General features: G+C 39.9%; 1 protein-coding gene across 1 annotated transcript; it reads right to left on the bottom strand.

Annotated features, from left to right (window-relative positions):
* Positions 1-2009: 2009 nt before the first annotated feature.
* LOC311043732 (mitochondrial inner membrane m-AAA protease component AFG3L1-like) lies at positions 2010-16679 on the bottom strand (the record flags this gene model as incomplete). Its single annotated transcript, XM_084055087.1, has 17 exons — positions 2010-4006; positions 4787-4981; positions 5110-5310; positions 5772-5887; positions 6643-6753; positions 6921-7046; positions 8048-8155; positions 8531-8684; positions 9055-9192; positions 9437-9716; positions 9838-9962; positions 10462-10536; positions 10638-10787; positions 12380-12495; positions 12588-12653; positions 12746-12836; positions 16557-16679. The coding sequence occupies 17 exons, from the start codon at positions 16677-16679 to the stop codon at positions 3788-3790; spliced, it is 2394 nt and encodes a 797-aa protein (XP_083911213.1). The 3' UTR covers positions 2010-3787.
* Positions 16680-17286: the final 607 nt, after the last annotated feature.

The following is a 17286-nucleotide window of genomic DNA, read 5'->3' as shown; positions in this document are numbered from 1 at the left end:
GTTGAGATGGCTGTGCAATACACATACTGTCGCTCACACCCAAATAAACACACACACACACACACACACACACACACACACACACACACACACACACACACACACACGTTTTCCATGCAAGGGGTTCTTATGGTTATATGGTAATATGGGATGTCAGAATTTTTAAGCTTTGTTTTTAAATGACAAACAGGGTATGAGGCCAACAGAACAACCCAATCTCCATCCTTACAGCCTCTCAAGGGTGGAAGATACAGCATGGAGAGTGAGACTGAGAAGAGTTACCTCCGTATGGCCAGGGCAGAGCACCCATGCAAAGGTCAGTCATTTGAATTCACAGTGCCGAGACACCAAACAGTCGAGTGTTATTTAGAATTCAAGGCCAGCCTGAGACCACCACATAATGTATTTTTCAAAAATGCAGTAAGACCATGCACTGCCTTTATTAAGGTAACTTGCACAGGAAAATTGGGTTGTGTTTCAATGAGGCCACCCTGATCCTATGTCTACTCTCCATCACACCTTTTCCATTCTTAGAAAAAGAAAGTGTGTTGTTATTGCAATTGCCCTGGAAAAAAAATATTGCAGTCCTTGCACTGAATTTGATATATGGTGCCCTCTGGAATTATTGGCTCACTTGGTATACATGGCCCAAAAGGCTTTAAAAGGTAAACATCACAAGTAGTGAGCTTTAAAGCTGCCATCTTTGCTACTACATTCAAATTTCAGAAACATTCTTTCCAGAAAGCTGCCTTTAACTGAACTCTGTTTATTTCCAGAACTACTGCAATTGCTGTTGCTAATACAAGTCATCCAAAGTATGTTTTATGTGGCTATGTTCCACTCAGATTGACTACGCTGTAGATTGAATTTATGAATGTGTCATACTCAAAAGTAGTTGAAGTGGAATTTAGCTATTATTAGTTTAATACGTTCTTACAAAAATGCCAAAACACAACAAAGTGCCAATAAAGTTACAATCCTGCTTTAGTTCTGTTTTTGTTTTGTTTTTAAAGTTGAATTAAATTGCAAACACTGTACATTGATGTAATGTTTCTCAATTTATATAATATAGCTGATTACTTCTGTTATTTATCTCATTTTGAGCTAATATAGCTTTACCAAGAATGCCAATAATTCTTGATTATGTACACAAAATCCAATGACACTGGGATGGCAGAAAAATAAAAAAGTGAGGAAGAACAAAGTTTGTTTTCTTCAAGTGTGACTAATTTGTTAACTTCCATGATAATAAAAAAAGCTTGCATTTTACTTGGGTGTGGGGGGCAGTAAGGGACCTAAATATTGGATTGGGGCACTTGCCCAAAAAAGGTTGAGAAACACTGCTTTATACATTCCAGTCTGTAAAATTGAGGTTATTGTCAAACCATGGTATTTATATGCTGAAACTATGTTTAAAATCATTAACTAATTAATGTCTTGGAAAATGGGTCATATGTTTTACTATCATGCCTTTATTGTATGTGAGGCAAAGTGGAGTACCTTCTGTACTGTATGTACTGACACCCGTGAATATTTGACACACATAATTCAGGCTGCAAATTCTGCAGGCTTATACAGGTCATAAAAAAAAACAGTGTGCAGTGTATGAAGATGGTTGCTGCAGTCTGTATGGTTTCTATACAGTGGCATCATAATTATACTTCAGATCTCCCAAGGGTCTATAGTTGACCCCCCCCTGCCAAAAAGTTCAGTTCTACAAGCTCACATCGCAATGCGATGAGCTTGTAGGTCTATTTTATTGCTGAATGTTCGGCAAGCATTATTACATGCCCAGAATAGGGACACTAGGGTTCATGTTGTTAAATAGGTGTAGGCTATCACAATTATAAAAACACTGATCATTGGGACACAGAACGTTTGTTTTATTGTTAAAAAGCTGCTGAATAGGTATAAGAAACAAACCAAGGTTAAGAATAAAAACACAATCACTCATTCAGAGTGATTGTGTGAACAACAATGAATATAAATGCAGTGAATATATGAATGAATGATATTGTATGTACAGTCTATCAGCAACAGGTGTATAGGCCTACAGTACGTATGTTTATTAACAGTCTTATAACAGCCTTTCTGGTATAAAACAACTAGTTTGTGTTAATAAGAACATGATCAGAGGCAGATATAATAAAATATTTACACTTTGAGGTAGTGTGTAGTAGCCTGACACTCAGCCTGAATTTTCATTTCGTTTCACTCCATTATTCAGTCTGAAAGCCCTCTCAATGCAGCTGATTTCTGAGATGGGGGCGAGGCCAAAGTGGGACTCCACTATGAACCAACGCGATTGGTTCATACTGGATTATCCCGATCCCGATTCGTCGTACAGATTTTCAACCGAGAAACACCCGCCTTCGGCAACATCACCAGACCCTGAATGCGAAGCAAAGGATTCAGGGGGTGGAGCCAGGCTAAGTGTGTAGACCTTTTCACACACATTCTAATGGGTCCAAGTTTATTTCCTATCAGTAGCTACCAAGCCCAAGTTATTCCCTAGCAATGGAATTGCACCGACAGGGTCTATTGTTTCTTCAACAGAGAATAATGAGTTACAGTAAAATCCTGTTTTTTAGGAATAACTATACTTCTGAGGTATAATATGTAATGCCGCCATCTTATGACCTTTGAATCTTATTCAGTACCTCACCTCCAATGAAAAATCATGTAACCCTTCATGCCTTTGTGCCCTTCTACTGGGTTTCCATAATTGAATGCACATTTGAGACAGTATTATGCCAATTATAATGTATATATACACTACATCTGACTGTGAGAGGGAAGGAAGTCAGCCTACATGTGTCAAGCTAAATTCAACACACATCATAGGTAACTCAGGAACAATCATCCAGGAGCTGCTATGAGATTTAAAAAAGAAAAGAAAAAGAGGACAATCACAAGTTAAGATTGAAATCTCTTACAGGTCTAACATATCGAGAAGAATCATTGACATAGATTGTGTGCCGACCAAGTGAGTGAGAACCCCCCCGTGCTTATAAACACAGTTGAAGCTTAAAACAAAAAAGTGAATACAAGCGGTCCGAGTGTGTTCAAGACATAGGCTATCTTTAGAAAAGCTGGTGAGATGTTGGCCATATTTCATCCAACCACCTGAACTTAACTGTTTTACATGGAAAACATGTTATTTTACTGTGTTATTATTTGTTATATTAATATGAGAAGGATAGAACAAGCCTCAGAATAAATTGTAACGCCAATACAAATGATGATGCCATTTCAACATTACTATGACAAACCGGTATGTAGTAGACATTTCATGCCCCGATACGTTTTTAACGTTTCACTTGAAATAACAAAAGTTCATTACATTTACCCCTCAAAACCACTATTGTACAGTACATCCAATGCCAGTGTCATTGTGTTCTAGGTGTGCCATTTGAATGGAGGAATAGAGTGGATCAAGGCACCTCCAGTGAATGTTATGCTGTAGACAGCTGCCTTCACAGGAACAGGAACGTGGCATTAATTACTTCAAATTGCCCTCTAGCCAAACTTAGAGTGTCCATTTTTGGCATTCCCATTGGAATATCATTGCTACGATGAAAAATTGCACATTGTATAATTTAGGTCATTTCAGACGTGCACATTAACACCATCCTAATGTCCTGCTTCTCTTGGTGAGATGAATGCGGGCTTCTTTCATAAACCTAACACGAGCCCCTGACAACTTTCAGTCAGTCTGAGCCAAATGGCCTTTGAGGTCTTTAACATGAAGGTCCAGTGACATATTTGGCTTTAGGTTGCAGTGCATCTACAGGTAAAGGGCCCCCTTCCCTTGTTGCTTCTCTGGGTGTTCCCTCTCCCCTATGCCCTTGTTCCAGTCTTTCAGCCCCTCGGGTAAGGCAATGTCTTCGTCTCCTATTTCAATAAATTCCTCATATGTGGACTTCTCTTCGAAGGGACGAGGCCCGAGCAGCACCAGCAAGTCACCCTTGTCTAGAACCTCTTTCTCTAGTAGACGCTTTCCAACCTGCAACAGCAGAGGTGAAATGATAAATAAAAACGTATTCTAGTGAATAAAATGTTATTTTTAAATATCTGTATGTACTTTTAATGCATACAGCTTTTCTTCATTTCCTACCTGTTTCTCTCCCCAATTTAGTCGTTATGCCAATTTATCCCTCCCCTTATTTTAGTCTTTATCCAATTCCCAGTTTTTCCTCCTCATGTGTATTCCCTGTCACTGCTGACCCCTACTGGTTAGTCTTGATCCTGGTCTCCAAGATACATAAAGTTGCCAGCCGCTTCTTTTCACCTGACAGTGGGGAGTTTCACCAGGAGGATGTAACATTCGGAGGAACACGCTATACCTCTCAGTCCTGCTCCCTGCTGAACAGGTGCCAGACAAACCTGGAGCAGTCATTAGCGCAGAGACAAACATGGCCACTTGTGTTTGTTGGAGCGCCGGCCAAGCCAGATACACCGGAGCACTCAAACCTCTAGTGTAAAATATTAATACAATATAACAAGTACATCTGCAATGGTTGGAGGTGGTCTCCCAAGTCTTCCATTGAGAGATTTCGACTGTAGTGTCAGATTGGAACCTACTGGTTGATAATGTTAGTTATTTGAAGCAGACGGCACACCGTAATGGACACTAGATGCGCCGCATCTTTATTGTAGGTCGGACATCGTTTGCATTTACCTCTCTTCGCCGGGAGTGGGATACAATGTACATAAAACTGACATATTGTGACTTTAACAATTATTTCTTTCTCCCTACCTTCTGATATCTGTCATGATCTCTCACCTTCTCTACCATTTCCTTCTTGCTTGTGATAAGTTGATGTGTTCGATGGGTGGCAGCATCTATGAGCAAGCGGACCTCCTGGTCTATGAGCTGGGCAGTGGGTTCACTGTACGGCTTCTCTGTCACTAAGTCACCCTGCTGAGGGAGGTCAAAGGACATCTGGCCTACAGCCTCACTCATTCCAAACTGCACCACCTGAAAATGGAGGTAACATTTAGTCTGAGGTTGTGAAAGAAAAAAAAAAACGGTACATTCAAAACAGGGAAAAACACATAATAATAGATTGATTGCTAAGCCTGCTGTTGATCTGTGAAGTGATTTACCTGTGCATAGGCAGACTGCGTGACCTTCCTGAGGTCATCCTGTGCTCCAGTGGTAACCCGACCAAAGAAGACCTGCTCTGCCACACGACCTCCTAGCAGCATGCACATTCTGTCCAACAGCTGTTCCTGGGTGAACAGGTACTGCTCTCTAGGAAGTAGCTGAGCGTAGCCCAGACCCTTCCCTCTGGGAATGATCGACACCTGAGAGAGCCAATTGGACAGAGATCAGATGCCACCAGTCAATCTAATGATGCAGATAAAATGAGAGCGTGTAGGAGGAGGTTGGAAACTGTGTGTTTGTGTGTCAAAATAATTCCTTCATCCCTCAGTGACCCCACCAATCCTTCCAACGTGTGGGGACAATATGGACGTATAAAAAAGATCCCACAAACCGTTACCACCATATATCTTGTTGAATACATAGGACCATATATGAATTGAATACATAGGACCACAATGTAAACAAGCCCTCAGGCTTGTTGAGGGCTTGTGTTATCCTTTTTAGCATAATTGTATAACTGTACCTCTACTTTTTTGCAAGATGTTAATAAAGTATTCAATCAATCAATCAATCAGTGCATCTGGATAAGGTGGAGAAAAAGAAAAAGATGCATAGACTGCAGAGCCAAGAAACAACAGAAGGAAGGAGAGTGTCTGAGCACCTTCAGTAAGGGGTCTGCATGCTCTAGGAACCAGCCGACCACAGCATGGCCGGCCTCGTGGTACGCCACAGTGGTCTTCTCTAGAGCCTGCAGTACCTGGGTCTTTTTCTCCAGACCTGCAGGTGTGAAGGATGTGTTAACAGACGTGACCATGCATGTGTGTGTACGCAATCGGAGAGGGAATTGGATGTAGGAGGGAAGGTGGACACTGGACAGTGATGGGGTTTAAGATTAAAGGTAGGGTAAGTGTTATTTCTTGTTTTTTGTTAAAAGGTTAAAGCACTATATTCTGATAGTAATCATTGTTACTAATCATTGTACTGTTCAGTAACTGGAGTCACCCTGTCTCTCCAGATCTTTAATAAACAGAAAATGCATTTTCAGGTAGTTCGCAAATGTCAGCCAATCAGGAGAGAGTACCCATTTATCAGCTTCATTTTTATAGTGTTCCAGTTCCAATTCTGTCTGCTCATTTATTTGTGTCATCACTTCCAATTTCACTTGTTTAATCTATATTCTGTCTGAGTTCTCTATCATGATTGGATAAAATTGTTACCCCGACTTGAAAATGCATTTTCTGTTTAATAAAGAGCTGGAGAGACATGGAGACTCCTGTTACTGAACAAACACTCTATAGCAATGAGTACTATCAGAATATAGAGATATTTAACATTTATTTTAGGTCGGTAACTCTGAAAGTATACAAATGGAACCAAATTTGCTTCCATTTGTATACACTCAGAGTTATGCAGGTCCTTGAAATTAAGATGTTTGAATACCACTGGATTAGATTGAAACACATTCCAATGGAGTACTGTCATAATAACATTGACATCAAAATTTCTGCATGTAAACAAAGTCATTAACTTACCACCGATAACCCTCTCGATAGCCTGTTCAAAGTGCTTAGTGCTGATAGACTGGTTGAGGTGACGTGCTGCTATAAGAGCTGCCTCATTACACACGTTAGCGATATCAGCTCCTGGGATACAAAAAGGAGAGATAATAACTGTTAAATAATAATATATTCCGTTTAGCAGCAAGGCAAAAACAATTTTATGAGCACTACAGATTGAGCACTAAACAGATCCAGGAACTGTGCCATATGTACATGTTACTATGCACATGCAATTATTCTAATGAGCTCACCAGTAAAACCTGGAGTTAGTGCAGCTAACTTTTTAGCCAGAACCTCTTCCTTTATACTGGAGTCCAGCTTGAGAGGTCTTAAGTGCACCTTAAAGATTGATGCCCTGCCTTTTATGTCAGGTGGTCCTGGTGGAAGAGAAAGACACATCATGAATATTATATATCCCAAACAAAACCATAATCACTTAAACCCTATACACTTTTTTGACCGGGGTCCCCCCAGGGGTCTGTACTGTACACCAACCTCTACTGTTGCCGAAAATAGCACACGCCGTGTTGTGAGCTTGTAGATCAGCTATTTATGCAGAATGTTTGCCAATTCATGATAGGGATTCCAGGGTTCATTAACATCAACTTTATAAATCATAAATAAAACTAAGACATGAGGAAATAGGCAGGAAAAAAAAAAAAACTTCTGTTCATAGAGTGTAATCCCTCTCCATTCTGTAGCAATAATAAAGGACAGCAGGGTCCTCCCTTCCACTGGGCATCATAGCAGGAGGAGACTGAGCAGGCATGGACAGATCATCTATGTCACTCACAAAGATCAAAAGGATGCACTTCAAACACACATGCACCCCTAAGTACAAATATGAAGAGTTGGAACAGTGCTGAATCTAATAGAGTAAATAGACAAATAAGTGAAAATGATAAATAGGCCTCACAGAGTGCAGATTGGTCTTTTGATTGAATCGACAAAACAGGCTACAAAGAACAATTAGTCCCATATTTGAATTAAATCAATTAATAAAATAAAAACTTCTTGGCTTGAATATGGGTCTGTGCATTACAGACAGACAGACAGACAGACAGACAGACACGCACGCACGCACGCACGCACGCACGCACGCACGCACGCACGCACGCACGCACGCACGCACGCACGCACGCACACACACACACACACACACACACACACACACAGTCACACACACACACACACACACACACACACACACACACACACACACACACACACACACACACACACACACACACACACACACACACACACACACACACACACACACACACACACACACACACATACACACAGGGCCTAATATACATAATCTCCTGGCAGAGTTAACAATAGAGGAATACTGCAGAACAGGACAGTTGTGTACCTATGTAGATATGTCGGTCAAAGCGCCCAGGCCTCATCAGTGCAGGGTCAAGAATGTCTGGTCGGTTGGTGCCAGCCAAAACGACCACATTAGTGTTGGTTCTGAACCCTGCAAAGAAAGGAGTGTCACCAACTGTGATCTTGGGTATAATGTTAGGCAAAATCAAATACCTCAATATTTTTCACCAAATACCTCAATATCGATATTTTGAAGATAAAATGTTATTGTGCAAATATATATATATACGTTTTCACTATTTTTGACCATTTTTTAACACAAGGCTTAAGCGATTGAAACCACGAAAAGACAACACTGACTTATGCCACATCACAATATTACAATATCCAAAATCCCAGACGATATCTAGTCTCATATCACAATATCAATATAATATTGATATATCGCCCAGCCCTAATGTTAGGAAGGGACATACAGCAGTATATTATTGAATATGTCAACAGGTGATTCATATCATAACCGTACCATCCATTTCTACTAGCAGCTGGTTGAGTGTGTTGTCCTGCTCACTCTGGTCCCCAACGTTGCCCTTGCCTCTCTTCCGTCCCACAGCATCAATCTCATCAATGAACAGGATGCAGGGAGCATTCTTTCTAGCCATGGCAAATGTATCCCTTATCTTAAATAGAGCACAGGGAAAATAAATCAAATGAACCAATTGGAAATACTTTTTTTGCATTGCAGGAGACTTACAGTACAGTACAGATGCTTTGTCCAAGCTTTTTGGAGTCAATTTTGAGATCTGGCATCACAATTGAACCAATCAGAACCAGTATTGCACTGATGAGTTACCAAAACTCATCTCAAGACTTGTCCTTTTCATGACGACTGAGAAACAAATACCCATGTCATAATTAACTCAGTTACAGTGCACATGCTCACAACGTAAAATCAAGGTCCATGCTCTATGAATGAACTTTTTCAATAATTTGGAGGGACAAATTATTGAATATGTTTCATTCACAGAGCTCAGAACTCCAAATACTGACCCTGGCTGCACCCACGCCAACATACATCTCCTGAAACTCTGAGCCACTGACAGTGATGAAGGGTACGTCAGCTTCTCCTGCTGTTGCCTTAGCCAGTAATGTCTTCCCGGTCCCTGGTGGGCCTGACAGCACTGCACCCTGAAGACATCATGGACATGTGTTACTTTCAAGGTCCTGAGAAAAAAGAGCATCCGCATGTCCGTACAAAGGTCGTTTAATGCCAGCTTTGGTCAGCATTAATCAACTTTAGCACAGATCTAAGTGTGTGCAGATGCCCTTTTCTCAGTTAACCGAGTGTTGTTAAGTTCCAGGATGTCAGCTAAGCAGTGTATTAAAGAAAAGCTTTTGTGACATACAGTACAATACATGTAAATACACATACCTTAGGAATCTTGGCTCCCAAGTCTTGGTACTGGTGAGGGTTTTTCAGGAAGTTAATAAATTCTAGGATCTCAAGTTTGGCTTCCTCACAGCCTGCAACATCCTTGAAGCGCACACTGCCATTGTCTTTAATTATCCTGGCTTTGGATTCACTCATGCTGAAGGGATTTACCCGACTCTTGCCTCCTCCACCAGCGCCGCCTGCCATTGGTCCTTGTTTCATGGCAAAAAGCAGAAAGCCAACCAGTAGCAGGGTAGGGAGAACAGTGAATAGAAATGTCCTGTAAAGAAACAGAGAAGTTTCAATAGACTGACACTACATTTCTCCTGAGCATGACAGCTACTGTAACTCACTTCAAAATGACTGTTCTAGCTTAGATTGAATCACCCTCCCTCACTCACCCATCCATCTCGCTGCTGTAGAAGACGGGTATTCTCTGTGTGGAGTCCAAACCCAACTCCTGTTGAGCCATTTCCAGTTTATGCTCAAAGGTGTCCACACTACCAATGTTGAACCACAAGTAATTCTGAAATATAGACACATTACACCTTATTTGTTTTATTCATTTAAAGACAAGCTTTGTGACTTATCATATTTACTAGGCAGACATTTTGCTATTACATCATACTTCATACTCCAAGACTATGAAAGTCCAGCAAAATGGTCATTTGAATATAGTCAATGACAAGGGACGCATAGTTTGATATGTGGGTATGGTAGTAGTGGTAGGTCGGCGAGGCTGAGTGAGGGAGTGTATTACCGTTTCGCAATGCGCTAGACACCTGGGGGGTGAATTGCTGAGGTGAAGCACAACACCTACCATCAGTTCCCAGTACTTACCGCATGACTTGCCACACACAATTCGTGCTACTATGCTGAGTTGGTGGTGCCCGGGATCGAACCCATGACCTTGTGGTCGAAAGGCAAGCTACCCGACTGAGCTACCCGGACACAAATGTCATGATGTGTGGGTATATTTGTGATGCAATCATAACAAAATAATAATTTCTTGCTTTACTCCTTACCACTTGTGATGAATTCGCATCTTGGCTAGGAATCACTTTGACATACTGTTTGTTGACCACCTCCAGGTGATCCACCTGTGCACAGAGCACAACATAGTGTACAGGTCATGACCGTTTCAAACCCAAAGTAAGGAATTACAGGTAAAGGAAACACTAAAGTGTTTTGTTTCTCTCACCAGTCCTCTGCCCATGTAGTTATGGACATAGTCGTTCCAAGCGATCTCTTTTCCTGTTTCCCGCAAGTAGAAGTACAGAAAGGCTGCAGCCATGCCTGCTGCACCACAGGCAATATTACGCATGTATTTTTCATCCCATGGAAAATCATTCTGAAAAGGAGATAGATGACAGTTATAGAGGATTACAAAGGATTTGAAACTGCCGGCCAAAATGTCAGGAGTGATTGACTGGACATTGAAAACGGCCACATCCACTTTAATGCACAAAAGACAAGCAGGTCTATTTAACAATGTACAACAAATGTCACAGGATTATATTTTTTATTGAAAACTATTTGTGCATGAAGGATTATAAAAATGAAATATAGCCATGCAAATCACACATTTTGTCATGTGTGCGTATTGTAATGCTTTATGGTTGCATCATTAGTTTATTTTAAAAAAATATTCTGAGAGTAAATTCTCCTTGCAATGTTATTGTTAATTTGTGGTAGGACAACTTGGCATTTTACATTTTAATTTCATTACCATGCGTAACATCTCATACATGCAAAGCTTTCCATCTTTGTAATGCTGTGTATCGCCCTCCCGTGTGAAAGTGTGTCTGTCGTGTACGTGTTTGTTTGTTTGTTTGCGTGCGTGCGTGCGTGCGTGTGAGTGTGCGTACGTGTGTGAGCGAGTGAGAGAGAGCACACGCTCATTTTATTTATTTATTTTACCGTCCAGAGGGAATTATAGTTTCCGGTATCTGTCATTTTTTTAAATGGCTAAAACCGGTAATTTCACTGGCCTTACCCGACCTTTGGACAGCTATAAGTGGGGGGAGATTGACCAGACCAGATTTCCTCTTATATAAATGGTTTTGTAAATATCTTTCCCGTCATTTGGATTGCATGAAAAGTCAACCAATCACTGTGTGTGTCCTCACCATTAACATCAGAGGAAATGGAAAGATCAAATTGAATATTGACAAAATGGTAGGCAAATCAATGTATCATGCAGAAAATAATATTGGAAAGTTGCTTTTCAAACACTACATCAGAGTTCATATCAACAAATAGCCGTGGATTGGAATATTTTGATTAGATATCACAAATTAGAAGGTCAAATCTTTGTATCAAATGGGCCAAGGCACCCAACAGGCATTAATACATCCAAGTTGTCACATTGCTTGGAATAGGGGAAATAAATTAGGGACAAATTTGGACCATAGCTGGTTAATGTTTCATATTTTCATCATGGTTCAGATAGTGCTCTATAGATTCCAGCAAAATAAAAATATACTTGACAAGATTGCAACTCTAAATGTGTAGTTTATAGCCTTAATTACACAGCTTTGTTAATTGGTTAATCAAGGCATTCCGCATTCTGTTATTTTCTGATAGCAAACGCTGTTCTCAAACACAGGCTGATGTTCTGCCTCTGTTTACACTGTTATGTAACTGGAAGCTTTTGTGTCAAGTATTCCCTCTTCAGCGTGAAGCAGGATCAACAGCTGTCAGGGTGTACATTCAAACCAAAGACCAGTCAGGGCTTATTTTGAGGATGAATGCCCGTCAGGGTTTATTTTGCGGACCAAATTCTGGTCAGGCTTTATTTTGAGGACCAACCAGTTTATTTTCCCAATATGTTCGCCTCACTGTACATTATCCTAGCTGTGAACACAACAATTTCTCATGATACATCTCACTGACTTTGCATGCAAACAAAAAAATGTCAACAACAAGCTGTCCGGTCTGCACCTTAAATCGTGTCCACCAGTCTGACTCTTCCTCATTTCCTCCTCTTCCTCGTCTGTCTTCTTCTTCTTTATTTGCACCACTACCTTTCTGATGTTCTGGCTCTTTCGTGTTTTCATCTATACAATAACAATACAGGAAAAAAATACTATTTAGCTAATAGAGGGCAATACTGTCTGTAGAACGTATTTCTGTTGATAAAGACTCTCACCTTTATCTTCAATTGATTTGTTGATGCTGGGTCTCTCTTCACTCTTTGGAAAAAACCTCTCAAATCCTAAAAACATTCATTGGCACAAGAAAGGACAATTAAAACCATATGGCATGAATGTTAAATGTATAATATGATGTGCATATGATGTGCATTACCTTTTGGTGGTTTGCTAGAGCTGAGTAATCGAGCAAGTGCGAAATTACATTTATTTAATCCTGTCAGCCTCCTCTGGATTAAGGCAGAGTTCTGAAATACAGTAGAGGGATGGTAAATGAATTAGCATACCTTGCTGAGCTTTAGAGAACAGCTCTGTAATTATATAACAATAAAGTATTGGATCATACCACTATTGTAACAAAAGCAATATGGCCGAATGTGAAATGTTGGGCTTATAATGATATATGATCATGTAGCACCACAAGCCAAATTCCCTAAGGTCATTATTACATTACATTACATTACAGTCATTTAGCAGACGCTTTTATCCAAAGCGACTTACAATAAGTGTATTCAACAGGTAGGCAAGAAAACTACTAATCACCAGAAGTCTTAAGTGCATTCTCTTCTAAAACAAGCAACTAAGAGCATACTGTACCTAGCACTAAGGTAAAAGTGCAATATATCAGCTACCTACTTTCTTAAACAGATGGGACAAATAGGAAAATCATTATTGTTTTCAGAATTCAGAGACTAAGACTACCTGTTGTGTTATGAAAGGTTTAGCAATTCAGAAAATAATATTTTAGCCCTCTTGTTAGCTACTGTTATCCATAGGCTACATATTCTACTATTTTGGGGAATTACATAAAGGCTATATACTGTAGTTAATTGGCTAGCATAACTATTGCCTGACATGCAGACATGTAGCACACTTGCACACACAATCACACATCCTTCACAGGACTCACAAGCTCTCGTTGCCCCCCCTGTACTGAACATACTGTACAGAACAGAAAACTTTGCAACCATCTCCATATCCTACCAGGAGGGAAGAGAACGGTGGTCGATGTAAATGGAACAAAAACAAAACAATCAGAAACAGCACAAACAACAAAAACAAAACCTCTTCTATCGTAGGCCTACTTCATTTTACAATTCTCTCTTCCACGGTATTCTTGCAACATGCAATTTAATCTACAGACTACAAAAGTGTGAGGCAGATGACGTGGCAATCTGGTTACTTTGCCACGGTAACCAAATCAGGTTAGCCTGGGCTCCACCAAAGAGGACATCTCTGTCTGCACTGTATCAGATGCTGTATGTCTACCAGCTACCAGAACCACCTCCTTTGTTTGGTTCTACTGAAGCAAACTGTCTGCCTACAATAACTAAACCAAACAGATTTGGCAAGGACCAAAAACACAATTTTCAGGTGTAGCTTTCATATGAAGTAAACCCATATCCACCCATGTTGCCGATATCAACCTCTGCATATAGTGTCTATCTTTGTCCTTATCTTTACCTTTAAGTGTGTGGAAATGAATAGTGTAAATATTTCTTAATACTGTTATTATTCAGTACAATGCACCAATCTTGCTAAGACAAATTCCTCGAATGTGCAAACATATCTGGCAATAAAATCATTCAGATTCTGATAGCCCCTTCATGTGCTGCTAATACAACTACAAAGATTGCACTCAGTATGTGCATACCTCCATCAACACTGTGCTATATGCCATTTCCACCTGAGATGTGCGAGTCATTTAGCCCTTGATTATGATCTTGACCTTTGACCTTTCAACCCAAAAGTGAATCATCTCTTCAAGGCATTCCCACCAAGTTTCATAAACATCCGGCCATCCGTCCTCAAGTTATTTTGCTAAGACAGAAAGATAAACAAACTAAATCTCAATCTGTCTCAACTCTGTTGATGGAGGTATTAATGCTTACAGAGAATAAACACTTAAATAAAATATTAAAAGACAAATAAGATCATGCTTAACGGTTTTGGCACACCTTGATATTTTCCATGATGTATGATTAGAACCATTATTATTTATTTATTTTTAAGATATTTTTTTGCGCTTTTCTGCCTTTATTGATAGTACACAGTAGAGAGAGAGACAGAAAACAGGGAGAGAGACAGGGAGTGACACGCAGCAAAGGTCATTGGGTTTATTTCATTGGGTTCGGGACCTTAGTGGTATGTTCCTTAACCGCTAGGCCAGCCCCCCCCCCCCGATTATAACCATTATTGAGATTTTTCAGCAAAACTAAAACATGCTTACAAAATGTGTGCAAACTGAAGTAGGAATATTTTTGCTATTCTTACTTTGTATATATAAGTGACTTTTGAACATTTTACATTACATTTGCCAAAGTTATTTAGCAAAAAAAAAGAAAGAGAAAGAGAGAGAGAGACAGAGAGAAAATAACAAAAAAAGGAGAGAAAAAAAGTCAACACAGCTGTGCACTGTGTGGCAGCCTAAAAATAGGAATACATTTGAGAGATTGTACAAAAATCCAGCTCATGGATACAAATAACCAATGACAATAAATTTAACATACATTTTAACTTGTCAAGAATACATTTAAATGGCTTCATTGTCATTAGAAGATAGATTACATATAAAGCTAGTCAGATATAGTATTAGGACTTGTTTATATATGCTTTGTCATTTGACCTGCAGGTAAGCAGAGTTTGCCTTAGACCAAGACTGACAGAGATTATTATCATTAGCAGTAGTAATATTATTATGATAGACAAACGTGTCTATCTGTCAGTCTTGGACGCCTCCTCCAATATACATTGGATGTTCATGTTTAATGGTCCTACTTCTCCATACACGTACAAATTCTAAATATAAAGTGTTTACCCAAAAGTCACGGATATTACCCGTCGCATCGGGCCCCTTGTGTTCCGTAATATTCCGTATTGTTGTTCAATAAAAATGAGTTTGCATCCAGTCTGTGCCAGAAGTTCACAGTATTCCTCAATGATAGTAGTGGCACTGTTGCAGCAGGTGAAAGCCAGTATTACACTCAATGGGAAAGAGAAAATACAGCGGCATTCAGGCACAGACGTGATTAAAATACATCTTTATTGAACAATATGGAGTATTACGGAACACAAGGGGCCCGATGTGACGGCTAATATCCATGACTTTTGGGTAAACACTTTATATTTTGAATTTATACATGAATGGAGAAATATGGGACCACTAAACTTGGACATCCAATGGAAATTGTGAAGAAGGCTGACAGAGATACACAACAGTATGGATTTTAAAAAAACATCTGTCAGTCTTGGTCCAAAGTTAGTCTTCTTATCTACACAAAAATCCCCCAGTTTAAATGTAATATATACACCATATAATTAAAACTAACTTTGAAAATATTTGAAAAATATAGAAAATGTTTAATAATTTAGATTTTTTTTTTTACACAAATCTCTTCTGAGGGGTCCCTGGCACAAACCCTTTTCAGATGGGGGTCCGCGGCCAAATGCATATCAATTTGGGGGGAAACGTTTGAGAACTACTGTACTAAACCACTCTCAAATGAAATGAAAGAACCCTATCATGATCGAAGCTCCCCCCCTCCCCCCGTTGTTTCCATGCTGGAGCGCTGGAACACAGACACACCCCCTCAGATAAAATCTCGTAAAATTACAGAAAATGACCCAAACTGGCCTCTGTCATTATATCATTTCCCTGACTATAACTATGCTCAACTAACACGCGTGTGACAAATACCAAATAATGCATAAGTGTCTTTTGCCTCTCCTTTATGTAACGGAGGTAGAACATTGTGTACAGTACAGTACATGTACTTTCCCCACTTGCTGCATGCATGCAAGTGGGGAACATTGCTAATTAACGTGGGTCTTACTCTTAATGCAACATTACTTAAAATATATCTATTTGAAATGAGTTGTGCCAATGTGAAATGTTGCATTCATAACTTTTTGGAAGATAATAATGCCAATTGTGTAACAGAAAGAACAAAGCAATGATATAATCCTACCGATGATGATAGTGCTCCACTGTGGCGACCCTGGCCAGAAGTTGCTGCTTTAGTGGAGAATTCTCTTCCCAGCGCCAGCACTCTGTTCCTAAAGGGAACGACAGTCACTGAAAGAAGCCCCATCATGAGACCGATATTCAGCCTTTAGAAGGTTGCTGCACAGTACACATACATAAGAGCTGCTGCAGCGCATGGAAGGACTATGCAAGAAGCCCACTCCTGACCCCAGATCTCGGCAAACTCGCGAGAATTGCCGTTATCTGTATCGGTACACAATGTACACAGTAGGTGGCGTATGATATCACTTCATAGAGATAGATGCTGAGACGATCTAGGGCACTGTTTCCCAAACAGTGGGTCGGGACCCATCTTTTTGGGTCGTGGACCAAATTTATGGGTCGCGAGTTTTTTTCCCCCGTTTCCTAAATACATTTAAAAAATGCAAAAGATTTTAAAAAGTTTAAACAAGAAAAATCACAACTTTTCATCAAGAACACTGGCAACATTTTTCTAAAGTATTTCATGAACAAAATTTAAAAATCTAATAATTTCCATAAAAATACATTTAAAAAAAGTTTAAGAAGTACACAACGTGTTGCTCCTTCGTGCCATGCTGTGAGCTTGTAGATCTTCTATTTTCACTAGTTGGGTCCCGGGCAAATGTCTAATTTCTCTTACTGGGTCTTGATATAAAACGTTTTCGGAACTGCTGATCTAGAGCAGTTCTCAA

This window comes from Gymnoscopelus microlampas, assembly GCF_963454915.1.
Source record: "Gymnoscopelus microlampas genome assembly, chromosome: 1".
NCBI lineage: Eukaryota > Metazoa > Chordata > Actinopteri > Myctophiformes > Myctophidae > Gymnoscopelus > Gymnoscopelus microlampas.
Note: the sequence above shows the minus strand (reverse complement) of the source record. Positions and strands in the feature narration are given on the sequence as shown.